Source organism: Oculina patagonica, chromosome 14 (genome assembly GCF_052425735.1).
Source record: "Oculina patagonica isolate OP01 chromosome 14, crgOcupat, whole genome shotgun sequence".
Lineage (NCBI taxonomy): Eukaryota > Metazoa > Cnidaria > Anthozoa > Scleractinia > Oculinidae > Oculina > Oculina patagonica.
In genome coordinates, this window is record NC_135771.1 from 12620332 (window position 1) to 12641119 (window position 20788).

The following is a 20788-nucleotide window of genomic DNA, read 5'->3' on the forward strand; positions in this document are numbered from 1 at the left end:
ATCATGTTTACATCTAGGATCCTTCATAATAAACATTTCCACATATGAATTATCAACGATTTTAGTGTAATGGAAAATTTGAATCGAAAAAGGTAGCAACAATTTGAATACAGAATAGAAAAATATATTGTCATTATTTAAAAAGGTTAGACGTGTGAACATACAAATTTTAAACTCTATCAATCGACGCTTATCATTTTTTTAAATGTCTATTATTTACACCGATGAGAAAAAAGAACATGAGGCTATTTTAAAAATCTTTCTTTTACAATGTGAATTCAAACAGCTAAATAGACAAAGGAAATCCCTTTACCCCTTTGTAAATCAACTGTTTACATTGACAGAAAAAGAATATAAGGCTTTGTAAGATATCGTTGTTTTACAATCTGAACTCAAACAACTAAATAGACAAAGAAAATCCCTTTTGGTAGTGTGATATTAGTTGTTATTGTTTCAATTTGTAATCATCTCCAGTATTCGACCTTGATAAGTTAGTACAAGCCTGTATTCCGTTCAGCTGGATACATCCCGGCGAAGAGGTAGGTTGTACGTTCGTAAGTAAAACATGAGCTCAAATTTAACAATAATAACTTGTAATTAAACAACTTCTCGGAACGTTTCACGATGAAATTAAAGAAAGGTAACGCGTAACCATGTTTGTATTAATCCAGTCTTCCAGAGTAAAAATTATTCCTAAGGTGTGTCATCAAAGCCAGCATATTAACTTTAATAACATGCAATCTCTAAGTTCAGTTGCGTTTCTAGTGGCATATTTTTCAAGTTTGCAAGAGGGGTTCTTAGATTACCCTGATAGGACGGTGACTGAGGCGACTGAAAAAAAAAATCCAGAAAGGACATCATGTTAGGACCCAACAGCTAAATATGTTATCGAAATTTAAAGATGAAGCCCATTGCAGCCTGTCTTTTTCTTCCTCTTCTTCAGGACCCAGAGTGCCTGGTGGCACACGGGGCTTCCGCACGGGTTCTCCACTGCTGCCGGTCCTCCGCCTACTGTCTAGCTGTTTCGAGCGTGAGGACACACTCTAACAATTCTTTCCAGATCACCTTAGGTCTACCGCTGCTACGCTTTCCTTGAGAGAACTGCGTCTGCAAGCCCTGTATCTTTTTGTCCTTCAAAACCTTTAAATAAGCAAAACCATTTTTTTTTTTGCAATTGAGTCTCGGTCTTTCGTGCTTCTTCAAACTACGAGGAACAGCAATGTAACTGGGCAGTGGTAATAACATAGAACACAAAATGGGTAGACAATTTCGCCATATAAGAGCCAATTTTGATCCGAAAGAGAAAGCGTTTGCTTCAAAACCACACCTTAGTTTACTCTTTGTTGTTTTTGTCTTTTTAGAAATCAAGTTTCATCAGATAGTTGTCAACTTGAAGTTTTGTTTCCTAGATAACACCTGACAAGCCTGCTTGGTCTTGCACTTTTTGTGGTCTTATGTGTAAAATTTCGAACGTTAGGGTACTTTTTATGCTCATTATTAGCGTTAAACGTAGATTTAGAAATTCAACAATTGGAAGTCGCACCACTACTTTCCTAAAATTACAGCTAGATTAGGCACTTAATGATGTAATGTACTACATTAGGCACTTAATGATTGACCCCAAGGGGAACGGTGCATTCCTTTTTCCCGAAGCCCTCAGTAATTCTTTTTATCGCTGATTTTCAGTTTCCTAAAGAAGAAGGAGAGTTGAGATGACGAAGCAAAGGTCAGACAGTTCGCTGGACGTCTGTGCGTTTACTTTGCTTCTAAGTTGCGCTTGCCTTATTAATGTGGGTAAGCCTGTTTTCACCCTTTATTTGCTGTACATTTGATGTAACGGGTATTATTGTTTCTTAATATTAGTTTTGGACTTTTTTTGACCTCATTTTCCCTTGATTTACAGAGGCGGCAAATGAGGATGATTATCACATAACATTTCCAGAACGAATTGATGGAAGACGAACGAGGAGGGATCTCTCAACTTCCGAAAAGGTTATTTTTTCATTATAATTTTATTTTTCACCCTTAATTAAATCTAGAAGTGAATTTTTATTGTCAATACGTTTTGGTTTATAGGTTTTCTCTATTTTTTCATGATATAAGCGGGATTTCCCACTGCCTTTCGAAAAGATTGATTACTTCAAAGCATAGTTTCGTGAAATCGCGACATTTTTTAGCTTTTGTCATGACACAAAAAGAGGTTATTATTTATCATTGGGGTATATTTAAATCAGTTTGGTATTTTCCTCTAGCTGAAAACGAAGGAAACACATTTTCTGCAGTTTTGACTTAATTAGCTTGAAACATAACAGTAAACAATAAAATACCAGAAAAGCGACATCAATGACATTATTTCATCATTTTTTAATCATATGTCGACATGTTTAAGAGAAATCACTGATCCAAATTTTGAGAATAAATGGTTTATAATATAACAACAAGTCAAGTAATTTTGGTAATAAATGTATTAATGAGCAAAGGCCCTGCGCAGCCTAGCCTATGTTTTGCTTTAGGGAGGTCACGTGGATGAGGCATCTTATCGATTGAATGCTTTTGACAAGGACTGGACTCTAGATATAAAAAGAAACAAGTAAGCATTCAGTTTATTTGTTGTCCATTATCAGCACCCAGACACAACAAAAGAAATGTATCTGCTTTGGAAACTGGCACCGATAAAAAGAGTTGAAAATCGTCTGGAATACTGCATAAACTGTGCACGTTCTTTTTTCTTTTCTATTCTTTTTTTAACTGATTACCTTTGATAAAACTTTGGACCCGTTAAAATGCTCTTTTTCGCTGTTTTTCTAATAAATGTCATTATTATTTAAAGACGTTCAACTGGACAATAATGAAGGTTTAACGAAGTATTATTTTTTTCGTTACAGGGAACTTATTCCCGCATCGTTTACAGTTCGCACGTTTGCAAATGATGGCTCTGAAGTCATAGAAGAGGTACTAATCAAATACATTAGAAAGTAATTCATTTCAATTTTTTAGAAAGTTAGTTAACGTAAATCTAGCAGTCTACGTTGACCAACAGTTCAATACCCTTTCCTAAATTGTCGTGAATTTCCCGTATTTCGACTTTTTTGGCCCTTTTTTTATTTTTAAAAAAAAAAATTCCCCCTTTTTTTTTTTTTTTTAAAAAATTTTTGCCCCCTATTTTGCAACACTGCTTTTGGGGGAAGGGGGTTCTCCATTTCTGAGAATTCGTAACTGAATGTCACGTTACGTTACGGTTGTTGTCTCTATTCCATTGCATAGTTTCCAATTAACGCGACAATCAAAGTGCAATTTTTTCATACTTATTCGATAAAGATCGTTTTCAAAGAACATCACCTTGATCTCTTATTTTACTAAAGCGGCATTTTGGTTTTGATTTCTAACTATGTAAAGAAAGATGAGTGCCCTTGAGTCGAGTGTTTTTGGAATAAAGGAAAAAAAAATGGTGGTTGGTAGAAGAGTGCACGATATAGATTGACCGATGATGCATTATTTAGTTTGCCATTTTTTTTAAAATATAGTATGTAACAAAATGACGCAAAAATTAATTTGAAATAATTGACCTTTCTTTCAAACATTAGATGTTACTTAAAAGTCCATGCATTATTTTTTTCATAAGATCAGAGTGACAAAGCTCTATGACGTCATTTCCATTTGACCGGCGTTGTTTTTGATGATATTGCTGTTGTTCTTTTTTTTTCGGCAGAATTTTGCTTAAAAAGAAATTTAAAGAAGTGAAAACCTGTGTCACTGAAGCATGAATAAAGGAAATATAAAATGGGCTGAAAGCTCTCATTTTTAAATAAATACGAATCCATGTTCTATTGTGAATGGCTACTGAAAGCACACATTTATGTCAAATCTTTTTTAGGGTGTTTCGGACCACTGCCATTATCAAGGAACTGTTCGTGGCTTGAAGGATTCAAGTGTTGTCCTCAACACATGTACAGGGTTAAGGTACATCTTTTTTTCATACATACATACATACATAGCTTTTTGTTAAGGCAGGTCTCGTAGGGCAACCATAAAGGCTGGTTCAGAGTTTATCTTGTTAAGCATTTTCTTAAAAAAGACCAATTTTTGACCAGTTTTTGAAAATACTGTGGCTGTAATCAAATAATGTAAAAATGTTTCAAATTTCTAAGTTTATACTTGTTTACAATAGAAGGTATCGATCACTCAAGGGACCTTCTTAGATCTTAACCACCAAACGTATAAGGGGGAGGGTTGGATGCCAATTACATTGAGGCTGTTTTTCGGTTTTAAAATGAGAATCGATACTCTATGTTGTTACTTTCATCACCTTTTCATTCATTACTTACGAAACTTCTGATATTGTCAACTATGAGTTGATTTTGACGTAATAGATCAAACACAAGAGACAGTGTTTCATCGGGATATCCAAACACCAAGAAGAGAGTTGAAAATACGACCCACAGCGGAGTATGTTTGGCGACATTCGAGGTGTTTGGATAGCCAATGAAACACTGTCTCGGGTGTTTGACATATCTTCTCAATTAACACAAAAACTACGGAGTAAACGGAGCAATAGAATCGTAAATATCTATGCTAATTAAGACCGGGTATCTAAACCTCCTTCATGGTTATAATTTTCTTGGTTTAAACTTGATGAATTATTAATGAGCTTGAGAAATTGACAGCTAATTCAATTTGTCTACCAATCTGCACGAGGTGACAAGTATTCTATCCCACCTTATTTTCTCGGGTTTCTGTATGTGTATTTTTGCTCTTTTACATTTTGATAATATGAATTTCTATAATTTTGTTTTCCACAGAGGAATTATAGATGATGGAAAAAAGGCATTTTACATTTCACCTGAGACAGGAAACAAAGTGAGCTTTATTTGAAAAGCACAATTTAACATTATTGCGGTTTTCGGTGATATGCAAACTCTGAAATTCAAAATCCAACTAACGATATGGCGGATTACTGCCGTCAATCATTATTATGGCCATAGCCAACGAACCATGAAAAACAGAAACAAACAAAATGGATCGAAATCTACCAATCACAACTGGGAGACGTGACCTTTTGACCAGGTTGAAGTGAACTTCAAGTTCCCGAGCGGTCCGCTAAGATGATTGACGGCAGCAAAAAGCGTAAACCGTTGGTTGAGGATTGAATTTCAGAGTTCGCATATCACTGAAAACCACAATACAACACTGAAATACTGTTAATTGAAAATAAAACACAAGATGGGTAAAGTTTGCCAAATGTCTACCATCTTTTACATTAAATACTTTGTCTCTTTAATCTAACAAAATGGGAGGCGCGGTGGCCTTATGGTTAGTGCGCCGGGTTCCGCATCTAACGGTCCGGGCGAGACGCGGGCGTGTGTGCCCAGAGCGCACCGACGCCGGAAGCCGGGGCCCAGTGCCCCCCACCCAGGGAAAAAGGGACAGGCGACAAAGCGGGGGGGGGGACCCGCGAGGACAGAATCCCCGGGGGAGGAAACATTTCTAGCCGCTTAATGCTTCCGAAACCGGGATAAGCTCCGGAAGTATGGGCCATTCGGCTGGAGGCTTCCTTTTTTTAATCTAACAAAATGGTAAAATCTTGTAAAAAATCTAAATCATCTAACTTTTCTTAAAGGTTTTATTTTGTTTTTCCGTAAGATATATTTCCTATTACTATGGGCGGTTTAACTTTTTCCTGCACCTAGGGACCACCAGATCCTTTTACTTCGTTGGTTGCTTTTTTAAAAAGAACGGAAACAGTACAATCCAATAAAGAATAGCTTAATGGAAAGTTCTACTCTTAAGACTGTATACCATGTTACGTTTTTAAAAGTTTTAAGCTCATAGTGCATCCCTCAGTTTATTTTATTTTATATTTGCTATTTACCTTCAAATACAATTCTATGTAGCTTAAATAACGTGTTATTTACAGAATAAAGGAGCTCACAGGGTTTTTAAAGCAAAGGAAGACGACTTCAATGAAGTTTGCGGTAAGCTACAACTTTGGTCTCAATTATTGGGAGAAATTATCTTCACACATTTTGCACCATCCCACCCCTAAACAACGATTACAAATCGCGCTCGTTATTTTTTGGTGTTCATCCCACGAATTTTAGAGCAAGGAAGGGGAGATTGCTCGAAGTCTACGTTACACGATAAAAAAAATCATTGATTAACTTTATTAACTTGGACTTCCTCGCCGGGAATCTCTGAGTAAAACCAAAATCACTTCTCTTTCGATCTTATCATTTATTTGCATTAAGTAAAAAAGATTTACGCGACCGTTGTCTATCACTTAAAAAAATTGTCATTTATTTTCTTTCTTTTTGTTATAGATACACCAGACGATTTTCCTTCAAAAGCTTATTCAAGGGATTCGTCTGGGGTAGGCCTTTGATATACTTTAAAAACAGTGTGTCGTATATGATAACTCAGACTCAGACACGTGTAAAAAATGTTTAGTTTATGTTTATAATAGTTTCCTATCGGCTTAAATAATTTTAGAGAAACAATCCTTCATGTTTTGCTGTCATTATTGTGTCGCCTTTTTGCCAAGGCATCCGATATAAGTAGTTTAAAGCAACCGTAGCCGTGGAACACATCAAACTAAATAAAAACGAGTCAAACGTTTCCCGGATTGGAATATTTTGAATTTCTTCCTTTGCCGTCATCGATGATAAGGCAAGTAACACATGGCAGACACAACGTCTTTGTCTCTATGGCAACGAAATTCGACGTCAGCACTAATTTGAGTTGTATCGTCTCTACCAATGTGGCCAGAGAAAGAAAGCAAACATGTATGGCAATAGGTGATGTATGCAGACGTCCCGTTGCGCCGTTGTGTTGTAAACTTGGTGAAAGCGTTGATTCTGCACAATGTTCAAGCATTTGATCAAAGTCGGGTGGAAGAAAATTATGACGTTCACATAAATTGATGATAAAATACAGTAAAATTTTGCGAGTAAGAAAAAATCTTTTAGGCTAAGATTTGCCAGCTAGACACAATCTATATTGCCGGGTTGCAACCACGTGACAAGGCGGCCATGTTGGTTGACAAAACAATAAAAAAAATCGCAGAATTTGCATGATAAAAAAGTTCAGTTCTTAGCGGAGTAAAAAACGCTTTGTTCTTTTCCACCAGCATGGCCGCCATGACGTCAGCTGCAACCCTGCAATAAGAACCTCTTTAGCCCAAAATGTGGAAATAGGTTGCATTGTAAATGCCATTGTTGAAAATCATAAAATATCATTACTGAGACAGTCGCAAAAATGTAAATATAATGTATGCAAATTTCATACATACATTTCATACATTAAAAAGGCTCTATACGACAAAAGCAACAATGTAAATTTTCTTCAGAAACTAGGAACCTATTAAGAACCTGAATAGCCTAAATATGTGCTAGTTACTATTTATGTAAGAACCTGTTTAGGCTAAGTTTGGAAAATGCAGGTTCTTACTTGCGGGTTTTTACTGTATGAAGGAATTGTTACTTATATCGACATATCTCTTTCAGTTACCAGATAAGGTATCAGATGTGGAGAAAGTTTACAAGCCATATTTAAAAACAAAGACGACACGATATAACGAGATTGTGTTTGTAGTCGATTATGAAATGGTAAGTAATGGAAACCTCTTCCAACATTAGAGCCGATCCCTGTCACACGTGACGAGTATATTTTGAAATTTAATTCGAATGTTGAAATCTACGTGCCAGTTTTGAACATAAGTTGCGAGATTCGAATTTCATTTTAATATGTCATTTTTGGTTAATTATGATGTATTTGAAGTTGTATACCCTATTGGCGATATTATTTTAGCTGATTTTGCACCTAATTCGTAAGTTTAGGAGGGATTTTCTGCGGAACTTTGAACATTTATGTCAAATGTCGGAAGTTTCAAAAAATGATTTGAATATCAATTAAAATTTTGGAAACTGTGGTCACGCGTCTCATGATCAGCTGTAAGGTTGTAGCCATCTTGGTCGGAAATTTGTCTTAGTCGACACTTTTTGTTGAAAAAAAATGTGACAGTAACTTAAGGTGGCACGACCCAGTATTTTTATAGAAGCAATGTTTTTCCTTTCTTTGAAAACTTTGTTGAATTTTGTTGTTTCTACAAAGAGGCGTCTGACTTGTGTTCGTGGCAAGTTTTGACCCGACATTCTGACCACCTCTTCACTGCCTTTTTTTAATAAGTTAATCACTAAGCTTAATTAATTTCGAGTCATCAGTGTACGTGAACATTCAGTGAACAGCTTCCTTCAGTGTAATGAAAAAAATGTCGGGTTTACTGTCTTTTGACATTTGAAAGATCTTTTAAGTAAAAAAATGTTTAGAAAGGTTTTAAAATATCGACCCTTTTACATATAATTATTTACCATTCGGTAAAGTATTTCACTTTGTTCATTTTCCAGTACAAGAACTTTAACAAGAAAAAAAGGCCTATCAAAGATCGACTTGCAACATTGGCAAATGCTGTTGATGCGGTAAGAAAATGCAGAAACATAAAGCAACTTTGTTAGTGAGTTTGACATCGTAGGCACGACGTTAGATGTTTAAAGATAAAGTTTTTCATGAGTTAAGTTGTCTAACACTAATATTCATCTCAGAGCAGTTTAGACCAAAAATGTGCGAAATTATTGTGACGTAGCTCCTTTAACCCTGGTAATGGGACTATTCCGAGCCATTCCGGGCTGTGGGGTGAGGTGAGTGGAACAATGGCGGGAAGGGGAAACTTTAAGGGAAGGATGACCTTGCTTATGGCGTGAGTTAAAGGGACAGTGTCACGAAAAGTCATTTAAGTTTTCGTGTGAACTATTCTAAAACAACGATGGTCACCCACTGACCAACAAAATAACCTTGGAAAACAAAATAAACGAATAAATTCATTCTCCAATTTGTCAATAAACCATAATTAATGGGGTTTTTTAAGTGATTTACACTGTCAAACTTGAAAACGTCAGCTTGACTTTTTCAAGATTTAGGCATCTTCTTTCCTATCCTTTTGTAGCCACACCACTTTTTTTAACAATGTTCATGACTAGTACAGCGAAGAAAAAAATTAATACCAACACTTCCATTGGATTTTCAAGTGGCACTAAATCTTGCTGACACTGCCCCCTTTAACTCAAAGGAAAGTCGTTTCTAAATTAGTTTAGCCCAATTTGTGTATAATATGCGTGCAAACAAGCGTGTAAGCCAGCGAGCCATTTTAGCCGTGCGAGCCAAAAATCCCTAAATCAAATAAAAAGGCCAACCATCAGTTACCTTACTAGCTAACCTGCTGCAGGCTAACGGCCTCTAACCGGAGTGCCATTGTGGTTAACAAGAAAGGCTGTGTGACGTCACGAGCCATTCTTTAACAACTACAACCAGTTTTATTTGTTTTAATGTTTTCATTCTTCTTTTTAAAGATTTACCAGCGGATAAATATAAGAATAGTCTTGAAAGGAGTGGAAATCTGGACAAATGGTGATCTTGTCAAGAAACAGTCGAAGCCAGGAGGTGACCTGAAACTGTTTAAAGCTTATCGAGAGAACACTTTGTTGAAAAAAATTTCTCACGATAACGCGCATCTCATTCGGTATGTAAGGAATCCTCATAATAAATTAAAAGGGGTCTTTCTTTTCAGTATATCAATAACTGGTGCGCACTGTTAAAAATAGAAAAAGCCTTACCCAAATTTGCTGGAAACCATTAATTTCTCATGAAAATTTTTACAGCAGATTTAGATGTGTCAACATTCAGTCCTTTTTTAAAAGATACAAAAGCCGTTCGCTTGCCGCGCGTTTCTCCGAACACACGGATTCCGTAAGGAACGTTTTCGCGTGAGAGGTCACATATTTGCCTGAATGAGGCTAACCGACAATTTCAGTAGTTTGGTGATCGTTTCTTATGTTGATATTATTATTATCATCATCATCATCTTCATCATTTTTATTATATATTGTCATTTACCAGTGGATGATAGCAACTTTCATAATATTATTTGCATTTCAGTGGAAGTCGCTGGCCAGGTGAAAAAGCTTCAGGCGTTGCGTATTTATTTGGAATGTGTAAAGAGACTAAATCAGTTGGTACTATAAGGGTAAGTTGTTAAGTAGAGATTATTGACTGTAAAGGGAATATCACATTTGTTATAACTTGATCCAAATTGGAAAGAAGGAGTGATCTAGTAATCAGCTGAGGGTCAAGCAACGTTTGCATGAGTTTATAAGAGCAACAGGACATATCACGGTTTTCGACGCCATCTTGACGGGTAGGCAACGCGGTTTGAAATTACATTGTTTGTATGGAAATCCGACGTCAAAAATTTCTTTCAAAAATTGAATTCTGGGCAACGTATGTATCGTAAAGTGAAGATACCAGCAAAAGGTTTTATTCACCAAGTTTGAAGCATGTATCTGGGCTAGAAAGTGTTCAGTTACGTTTTTAGTTTTCCATACATTTGTCTGAAAAACATTTCCGCAAACTGCGTCAGTTTGCGGAAAAATATGGCAAATGTATGGAAAATTAAAAACGTAACTGAACGCTTTCTAGCACAGCTACATCATAAACGTGACACCATTGTTTAAAGAAGTCCTGAAATAACGAAATTGCACAAAAATCGCCCTGATTTGATAGTATTTTCATATGCAGTTTGTTGACTTTTGTTGCTCTGTCGCAGTACAAAGAGGAGATGGTGGGATCAGAGATTTTGGGAAATTACATTGGCGTTGCTCATGAAATGGGTCACAACTTTGGATTTCCTCATGACGACAAAAGTAAGGAAAACCGATTTTAAAAAAGAAAAAACAAGTTTTTTCTATCACTAACATCAGCCTCTCACTGAGTGGTTTTCTTTGGTCAGTTGATTTCTAATATTCACTCTATCTTTTTCCATCTTTGTCTTCAGCAAAGTGCACGTGCTTAACGCCAAGCAGAGGATGTATCATGATGGGTGGAGGAAAGTAAGTAGTAAAGAACATTATTAAATAAAGGATAATACGTGGTTGCGCGGAGATATAAAATTTATCTTTAAGTGTTCAAATCGATAGCTCACGAGTGAGCGTAGCGAACGAGTGAGATATTGGTTTTGGACACTCAAAGATAAATTTCATATATCCAAGCAACCATGTATTATTCGGTTTATTATATCAACCTACTAATTACTATGTTTTTGACGATCTTTCAAAGATTTTAAACCATTTTCCCAAGCTTTCCGAAGATATTGAAAGTACTGTCCGAAGGACGTACGAATGTTTCCAAACATTTTCCAAACTTTTCCGAAATTTCCAAAGTTTTCCGAAGATTGCCGAGGAAGATCCGAAGATGTTTTGACTTAATATCGAAAAACTTTAGCTCATTTTTATCATTTTTATTCACACATTTTTATACCATTTTTATCGATTTGCTACCACTCGCTATACCACTGCAGTTAATATTATTACTATTATTATTATCATTATTATTTTTATCAATTCTTGTTATTTTTATTATTATTATTAAAAACGCTAGATTAGTTTCCTCTTGTTACTAAAAACGGCAAAAATTAGATTTCCGATATATTAGCAACAACAACCATTATATTATTTGTACTCGATAAAGTTTATAGCTAACAATATTCATTGAGGTGCCGTGGTCGTGTAAGGGTTCGAATACAAAGAATGACATCCTAAAAAAAAAATTCCAGACAGAATATTTGCTCTCTTTTACCTGTTTTCTTCGGGGTTTTTTTTCGTACGAATCTACGCTCCCTCCCTTGCAGATATATTTTTGCGCAAACACTTACTTTTCCCGGTCAGTTCAAAATTGCACACGACCGAACAAATAATCTGTTCAATCGTTTGTTTTTTCCATTAGTTAAATAAATATATCAAAAATAACAGCTTTGGCCGTTTTAAAGTTATTAGCCTTAAACGGTTTGCGTAGAAACATATTTGCAAGGGAGGGAGCGTAGTTGATTTACACTTGATGGCGCGTAAATCGCTCGCGTATGTGCCAAGGTAACTGGCTGCAGCTGTAACGAAAAAAAAAACGCCGACGAAAACGGCTAAAGGAGAGCAAATGTTCTGTCTGGAAATTGCTATTTTTCAGGACGCTGACAGGTCAGCGTATTCAAAAAATTATCTAGCTTTTGTTTGTGTCGATTTTGGTCGCAAAAAGGCGAGGAAGAAGAGAGTTCAAAGCGATTTCGTGCAGCGTGTGTAAATCGTTTCGTGAAAGAGATAACACCCTTGTCAATTATAATAATAACGAGAGAAAATTAACATATCTGAGATCCGCTCGCGCACAAGACAGCTCAGAATAGGTACGCATGGAGAAAAGCAACACAGGAATTAAACGAAACAACGTGATAAATATTCTTTTATTAGTTTATTCAATTCCTCATCAACTATTGTGGTATCCCTGTGGTGTAGCTCAATAGAACCACCAACAAATATCTTTGCACGAAGTCCAACATGAGTTTGTAGCTATTCTTGCCGACAAACAAAAGGCGGTCTTTCTCTCAATTCTCATTGATAAGTATACCGATGTGATCACGACTAAGTAATGCAAAACAACTATCGGAATACAATGGGTGGATGATTCTCTTGTTGTACATGAAGTTGTATTTTCACCAAATCGGGTATGCCTACTTCGACGGCTAAAGCTTGTTTGTCTTGGCCATACTTTTTTGCCCTACCACTTTAAAATGGTATCCGTGGTCCCTGGACATTAACTGTTAAAAGAAATGCATAGTGATTAAGACGATATATTGATTTAAATAATTGTAATTGGTCCACAGAGGCATACTTCCAGGATTTTCAGATTGCAATATGGAAACGCTCGGTGGAGATAAGCTGGACGATTCTTGTTTGTATAATGTGCCAACTTATAAGGTATCTGTATTGAACAAAACGTGCAAATATCATTCCTTTACTTTACACAGTGTACTGTGTTTACAGAGACAGTCACCTAAAAATTCACCTAAATGTTTGATGGCTGTTTCAGTGATATTGCAAACGCTTTTTGCTGCCGTCAATCACCTTAGCACACCTCTCGAGGACAAGAAGTTCACTTACACCGGGTCAAAGGGTCACGTCTGTCGCTTGAGATTGATAGATTTCGATCCATTTTTTTGTTCCTGTTTTTCATGGTCCATTGGCTGTCGACATAATTATGATTGACGGCAGCGAAAAAAAAACAATCGTTAGTTGGATTTTGAATTTCAGAGTTCGCATACTGTATTACTGTAAGACCGCAATAATTCCAACAACAGCATAGGTTGCAAAAGTACAGTCCATCGTTTTCCTGCAAGGGTATGTAGATCATTGCAGGACAATTTAAAATTTAACAAAGTGATCTTTTCTTCTTGACAGTCTAAAAACGGTTATTGTGGAAATGGAATTCGCGAAGAAGGGGAAGAATGCGACTGTGGTACTAAAAAGGTTTGTTTCGTATCCAACGCGGGCTCATGGAATAATTGTTTAATATACAGCAATTTCGAATGCTAAGCATGATAAATAATAAATAATAATAATAATAATAATAATAATAATAATAAATAATTAACTTATATTGTGCAATTATCAATTTAAAAATTTTCAATTGCGCATTACAATATAATTAAAAAATAAAAAAGCTAAAAAAGTTCTAAATGGATATAACTATAAAAATAAATGTACAATTAAAAAGCTTTTAAAAGTAAAAAGGTCTTGATGGCTTTCTTAAAACGTTGCACTGATGAAATGTTTCTTACTTCACTTGGAAGATCGTTCCATAATTTAGGGGCGGCCGAATGAAAAGAGCGATCCCCAAGCGTAGCGAGCGATTTATTATAGTCACTTATGTAAACACTGGTTCCAAAATAAATATTCTTTGTGGCAAATTTTAGGATATATTAAAAAATACTTACTTTAGTAGTATTCAATGGAAACTTATCCAACTGGGTTGTTCTTTTTCATGATTTAACTAGAAGAAAGACTTGCGAGACAGCCATGATTCTTATAGCCTGCTTATTGTTGGGTATCATTAAGAAAATGGTATACCTCGTTGAGAAAATGCCAGTGAAAAGTTCTCATTCGTTCGCTGGTTTACTCATTCATCCATCCATTTATTCATCCATCCATCCATCCATTCTTCTATTCATTCATTCATTCATTTATTCATTTACATATTTATTTCTTTATTCATTCATTCATTCATTCATTCATTCATTCATTCATTTATAGACGAGTGAAATAAAAGAATGTAAAAAAAAATGTTTATTTTAATCTTCTCAGATGTGTAAGAAGAAAGATCCTTGCTGTGAACCATACAACTGTGTTAAGAAGAAAGGCTGTACTGGTAGCAAATGACAAAAATAGTGTAAGAATGTTTGATAATTAAAACAATTGAATTTATACATTCTAAAACAAAATTGCTGCGCACTATTTCTTAGTACTTTTCCGTAATCCCTTCTCTTTTCTGACTTCACCTCACCTTACCTTAACTCACCTTACTTTATTACCTTATACCTCACCTTACCTTACCTTACCTTACATCACTTTACCTTACTTTACCTTACCCTACCTTGCCTTTCCTTACTTTACCTTACCTTACCCTACCTTGCCTTGCCTTACTTTACCTTGCCTTGCCTTACCTTACCTTACCTTACCTTACCTTACCTTACCTTACCTTACCTTACCTTACCTTACCTTACCTTACCTTACCTTACCTTACCTTACCTTACCTTACCTTACCTTACCTTACCCTACCTTGTCTTGCCTTACCTTACCTTACCTTACCTTACCTTACCTTACCTTACCTTACCTTACCTTGCCTTGCCTTACCTTACCTTCCCCTCCCCCCTCCCACCTCACCTCACCTCACCTCACCTCACCTCACCTCACCTCACCTCACCTCACCTCACCTCACCTTACCTTACCTTACCTTAACTCGCCTTACATTTAGAAATACTGAGCTATAGGAAACATATTTGCCTGTCTAAATTGACAGTTGTTTTGTCTCAATTATTCTTTGCTTTTATTTTCAGATCAGTCAACAGTCTGATGTTCAAGGAAGATAACTGATGTCATTAATAAGAGTGGATTATATATGTATTAAACGGGAATTAAAATAAAGAATATCTGAACATTAAAGGTTTTGGTTTTTTCCGACTCTCGCCCAGCTTTATATTCAATTAATTCCTTAGACCTTTAGTCGAATAATAAACAATAATTATCATCATCGTCATCATGATGAACAAAACCGAAAAGCGGGCATCCTTGGCGGACACCTCTGTCTAGTTTAAAGAACTCTGAAATGAAAGCGTTGTTAATTATACAACTTGAGCAGTTAGCATAGAATTTGTTCCAAAGATTAGTAGTTCTAACGTTTTGAACAGGAAGTTCCAGACATAACTAAATCAAAGCCTTTTTTGAAGTCAATATTTATCGCTTTACCGGGAATGTTTTCCATCTTCGTTACTTACATACCCTGTTTAGTCTTCGTTGATTAATTTGGGTAACACATTTACAACTCTGTGAGCTAGCGCCGTTAACTCTACTCAATGTCGATTAGAGTTAACGGCGCTAGTTTTACGTTTTTTTTGTTGGTATTACTTTATTAAGCCTTGCCTTTGGGTTATATTTATTAGTCCCCGCTTCTGAGCAAAATTGAAGCTCTCTGCCTTTCCCTTGGCCAAAAAGTTCCAGAAGTGCAAATAAAATTCTGCGAAAAGAACATTGCTATTAGCGCATTAAAATATAAAAATTTTTAAAACAGGTCTAAAAATATAAAACGATACTCTAAATTTTCGATCGCCTTCTGCGGTCTTCTTCAGAGAATGATGGATTTTTTTTTGCAAAGCTCGCAGAGTTCTAATAAGCTACATCGACGTTATTGTTCGTTGTCCCCCTGGGGAGCAACTAGCGATGCGTAAACCCTTGGGAAGGGCGCTCTTTCGTTTATAGTGTTTTTGTCGAGGAAGGAATGCAAGGATTCCAGAAACAGTCTTTTGTTCTTGCTGCTTACACCTGTTTCAAGAATTTCGGCGTAACTTGGATGTATGTTGTGGCCGATTTCTGCATAATGTTTAATCGCGGAGTTGATATTTCCGTTTGTTCCGGGCTTGTGTTCGCCTCCCCGATTTCTTTCAATTGATCTTTATTCGGTCGGTCCTTGGGCTTTTTGAAGATATTTCCGTTCGTACTGGTTTAAACGCTGTCTTGATGTTTTCGCGGCTCAAAATCCGTCGAACGCGCTCCGACATTCCTTTCACATATGGAATGGACGTGTATGCCTTCGGATTCTCCTGGGTTTTGGGTTGCGTGTTTGTTTTATTTGATTCGCCAGCTGACTTGATGAAGCTTTTGGGATAACCGTTAGCTTCTAAGTCATTAATAACGCGTTGTTTCTCGTTTTTTCTTTGCGCAGTTGTTGATGGAATGCACTTAGCTTGGTCCATTAAAGTCTTAACGACGGCTCTCTTGCTTTGCGCTGGGCTGTGTGAATGTAAGTCTAAATACTTGCTCGTATGTGTGGTCTTGCGGTATACACCCACCTCGATCTTACCATCCTCATTAACGGTGTTATTGGTGTCCAGGAAGGCTATGCTGTTCTTGTCCATAGTTGTTGTAGGCATATCCACTGTAAACTGAATGTTGGCGTTTATCGAGTTTAAGTGGCTGTGAAAAGCTTCAACACCGTCCCTCTTAATGCACGCATTCGAATCATCGACATAGCGGCGCCACCACTTTGGTTTAACGGGCGAAGTTTCTAACGCTTTCTCTTCAACTTCTTGCATTACAAGCTCTGCGATCACCGGACTGACAGGTGATCCCGTGGCACATCCCAATACCTGGTGGTATTGGGTTCCCTCGAATACAAAATAGCTGTTGTACCGCAAAAAGGAGAGTAGATCCAGGACCTGCCCTTTAGTCAGCTGTGTATGACTTTTCCAATCATCAGATCCCTCAAGTTTTCGCTGAACGATATCTATAGCCATGTCGATTGGTATGAAGGTGAATAGTGAAACCACGTCAAACAACACAACCAGCTCGTCATCAGCTACTTCCTGGTCACTTACAAACTCTGCAAACTGTTTTGCGTTCTTGACAGAATATTCGGTTTTATTCACGAAGTGCTTCAGAAGGGAGGCCAGATACTTTGATAGTTCGTAGGTCGGCGGGCCAATACAGCTGTTTATGGGCCTCAATGGTATTCGCGTTTCTGTGTTTTCCGGGAGAGTGAAATGATCGTCCATTTGTTTTAGTTCCACTTTGTGGATCTTAGGCAAACCGTAAAAAGGACGCTGGTGTGGAATCATAGGGGCGTAGTTTCCAGTACTCTGTTTCACTGAGGTTCCCCAGTTTCTTGAGGTCCGAGAGTTTTCTCTGTAGCTCAAGCTCCGTTTTTTAAGTTGGATTGCGCCTTTTGTCGGTGATTGGCACATAGAGGTTTTGATCTTGCAACATTTCCTGGACCTGGTTATGATAGTCAGTTACAGTTCCCTTTGTCTGCTCTGACGATCACGATGTTTTCGTCACTTTTTAGGTCTGTAAGTGCTCTCCGTTCTTCGTTTGCGAGGTTTTGTTGTTTTGGTGGTTTAGCCTGATTAGAACTTCGTAAATCTCCGCTCTAGTAGCGTCTTGCTTTTCTCCAGGCAAGTGGTATATTGCGGTTTCAACTAAAGCGAGAATTTCTTTCGTGAGTACGGTGCGCGGTGTGATGGCAAAATTGTGGTGTTTCGTTGCTCTGCAATCTTCTGCTAGAAATATTTACTTCCCATTTCCTTTTTAGTTCTTTTTCTTCCGTGGAAGCTGGCAATTTCTTAAGTTTTCGCTCATGCCTCCGTTCAATTTCTACTCTGACTACTCTACTCACAACGTTGTTCGATGGCTTGATCAGTAATGCCTCGTAGTGAGAGGTCTCGATGGTGGACTCGATGTTTTATTTGATTCTTTGCCAATTTGAAGATTTAACCAAACGCTGCCAAACTTTCTGAGGTTTCCTAACATTTATCTGGCAACAATTTGGTGGGGTTGGATGATGTGTTAGGAACTTGACATCACCATGGCAACGGCATTTTGACAGGCATGTTTTCCCAAATTTGTAATTTTGCGTGTTTCTATTAATAAAAATCAACTTAAATGGAATTATTTTTACATTTTTACGGGTTTAAAGCAAATTCTTATTTATTTTGAGTGATGTTGGGTGGTTTTCTGGCATTTTGGAAAAATTTAAAATCCAAGATGGCGGCTGTTTTGACATCATGATGTAATTGTCACGTGATGTGACGTCACCATCCCACGTGACGTATACTAAAAGAAAGAGTTTCGAACATACAACACATCCTATAAGTTTCATTGTGATTGCTTAAATATTCTTGAAGTTACATACAGAGAAGGTAAAAAAGCCCGGTCTGAATATAGGGTTAAAATGCTTTTAAAGTGCTACTACGATCAAATTTTCGATTTCCATATTTTTACATTTTCGTGTACAATAAGACTTTCTTACTCACCTTGCAAATTTTTAATCTATTACGAAATCAGAAGTCGTTTTGTTTTAACGTTCATTTCCGATATTTTATGGCCGCCATTAAACAACCTTGTTCCAAGGCTTGGTTGCGAATATGGAGAAAATGACGTCAAAGGCTAAATACCTCACGTATTCCTAATTTACAGAAATCTAAAACAGTAGTTTAATCACATTTGTATTTGCTCTGTGGATTACTTATAATGTAGAATTAAACTTATAGAACTCTTTGCAGTTAATTAAGCTGAGTTAATTAATCCGAATGTTATAGTAAACAATTATTTTCGCTTTTCGTTTGTGCGACGGCGATGTTATTTTTTTCGCAAGTTTCAAGTTTGTAATATCTCAGTACTCATATAATAAACAAATTACTTCATAATAAAGTATTATTTCGTTTGTCTCACGACGTAGTCACGTGTGATGGAGATCGCAACGTTTCGACTGCATACTGCTAGTCTTCATCAGGCGATAAGGTCGACTGGTTGTGCGTTAGCTTATAAAGCACACGGCTGCGCTATGATTGGATGGTTTTCAACAGCTCTGATTGGTGCATTTCGATCCTCAGTGTTTCAATTTTCAATTCCTGAAGCATGGATGCCCACGATCAAAAAACACAGCAACAGGAGAGTTGTACGACTGCGGACCGCCGAGGGAGCAACAGTACACCAGCATGCAGAACACTGAGGATCGAAATGCACCAATCAGAGCTGTTGAAAACCATCCAATCACAGCGCAGCCGTGTGCTTTATAAGCTAACACACAACCAGTCGACCTTATCGCCTGATGAAGACTAGCAGTATGCAGTCGAAACGTTGCGATCTCCATCACACGTGACTACGTCGTGAGACAAACGAAATAATACTTTATTATTGTACTCTACCACGATGAATAACCACAACATTTTTTATGACAAATTACTTCAAAAAAATGTTTTCACTTGTTGATAAAAATAACGCACTCACTCGCTCGCTGCGCTCTCTCTAGACTTGCTCCAAGTCGCTCGTTTGATTTGAAGGAGTCCGCTGAATACGGAAACGGAGGGCGCGCGCGCATGAAAATCAAAATGGCGGAGGATCGTGGCGGAACGAACGACTTGTCTCACCTGCAGCGCGCCAATTCTGAAAAGTGGTGTCACCGGTGGATTCCACCGGTGACGCCATCAAGATTATGTCAATCAAAAATTTGCGCGGGAATTGAGCGCGCTCTCCTCGCGAGCTTGGCGCACTCTGCTAGCGAGGAGCGGTGGCTTTTGCTTTTTTTAACAGACTTGATATTTTTGTCAGGATAAAAAAGAGGAAAAGGGTCTCGATTGACTTATTTTACGTCTTTTGTTGTTAGTGTTGAAGAAGATATGTATTCCGTGAATGCAGCTATAAGTTATGGGATTGAGAGAATTGGTTTTCACAAAGCTTTGAAGGAAAATCAGCGACAAGCCGTCGAAGCATACCTGCATCTCAAAACTTCATCCGAAATTTTCTCCGAAACGCTCTCATAGAAATTCTTCAAATTTTGCGGACCTTGAAAAAACTATGTCCAGTTGAAGATCAGGGTAGCCTTTTTCCAAAACTATCCCCCATTTCAAGTCAATCGGTCTAGTGTAAAATGGGTAGTGACGTCACTTCGTTGCTATAGAAACACCGATTTTGATAAAATTTGCCTCATTTGAAACTTTAATCTTTCTTAAGAACAGCTGTATTGATCGATTATTGGTTGGGTTATTTATTGTGCCATACAAGTTGCTCAACGTTGAAGGTATCATCACTTAAAAACCACCCGAACCACACGTTGAAAGATTCCAATAAAGTTATACAAGCCGAAAAACATTTAAAGGTTTTACCTTAGGGAAGTGGTCATAACAAGTGTACTCGACGAGGACCTACCTTGTGTAGGGGTAGGGGGACTATGCAAGACACCACCTGTCTGATTAGCCAAATGCAATGGACAAAATTTATTTGCCTCAAGTTTTGAGTTGAGACTTTCATATTTGGTGTGTATGAAGCTTGCATTGCTGGAGAAGTGGCACAAGGAGGTTCTTAGTTTCTACTCGATCCTGATAGTGTGGGGGCTATACAAACAAGACACCATCTTTTAAGGTGGGGAAGGGGGGGACAACAAGAGACAGCCTGTCTTTTTGTAGAGTGGTGGGTCCTGTCGAAGAACAATACAATAGTTTTAACCATTTTCCTTAAAATATGTAAAGCTTTCGAGCCCTTGACTGCAATACCTTGACCACAAATTGAATATCTCTAAACACATCTCGAATCATAAAGATCATCTGGAAAACCGTGGACAGAATCCTGCCATTGGGTGGGGCAAGATGGCAGGT

General features: G+C 37.3%; 1 protein-coding gene across 1 annotated transcript; it reads left to right on the forward strand.

The window, feature by feature from the left end:
* Positions 1 to 527: 527 nt before the first annotated feature.
* On the forward strand, positions 528 to 15086 carry LOC144637471 (disintegrin and metalloproteinase domain-containing protein 9-like). The gene is made up of 19 exons (XM_078496531.1): positions 528 to 539; positions 1687 to 1794; positions 1904 to 1992; positions 2514 to 2590; positions 2886 to 2952; positions 3875 to 3960; positions 4800 to 4857; positions 5915 to 5972; positions 6318 to 6367; positions 7500 to 7601; positions 8400 to 8471; positions 9399 to 9568; positions 9985 to 10072; positions 10652 to 10748; positions 10880 to 10934; positions 12752 to 12845; positions 13326 to 13394; positions 14229 to 14313; positions 14981 to 15086. Exons 2-18 carry the CDS (start codon positions 1713 to 1715, stop codon positions 14301 to 14303), a joined length of 1389 nt encoding a protein of 462 aa, XP_078352657.1. The 5' UTR covers positions 528 to 539; positions 1687 to 1712; the 3' UTR covers positions 14304 to 14313; positions 14981 to 15086.
* Positions 15087 to 20788: the final 5702 nt, after the last annotated feature.

Bases quoted from the DNA above. Each gene is read 5' to 3' on its own strand.
- LOC144637471 (XM_078496531.1), top strand. From the start codon at position 1,713: ATGACGAAGCAAAGGTCAGACAGTTCGCTGGACGTCTGTGCGTTTACT. The intron at 7,602-8,399 runs GTAAGTAATGGA...TTCATTTTCCAG, and splicing joins TTGTAGTCGATTATGAAATG to TACAAGAACTTTAACAAGAA. The intron at 13,395-14,228 runs GTTTGTTTCGTA...TAATCTTCTCAG, and splicing joins GCGACTGTGGTACTAAAAAG to ATGTGTAAGAAGAAAGATCC.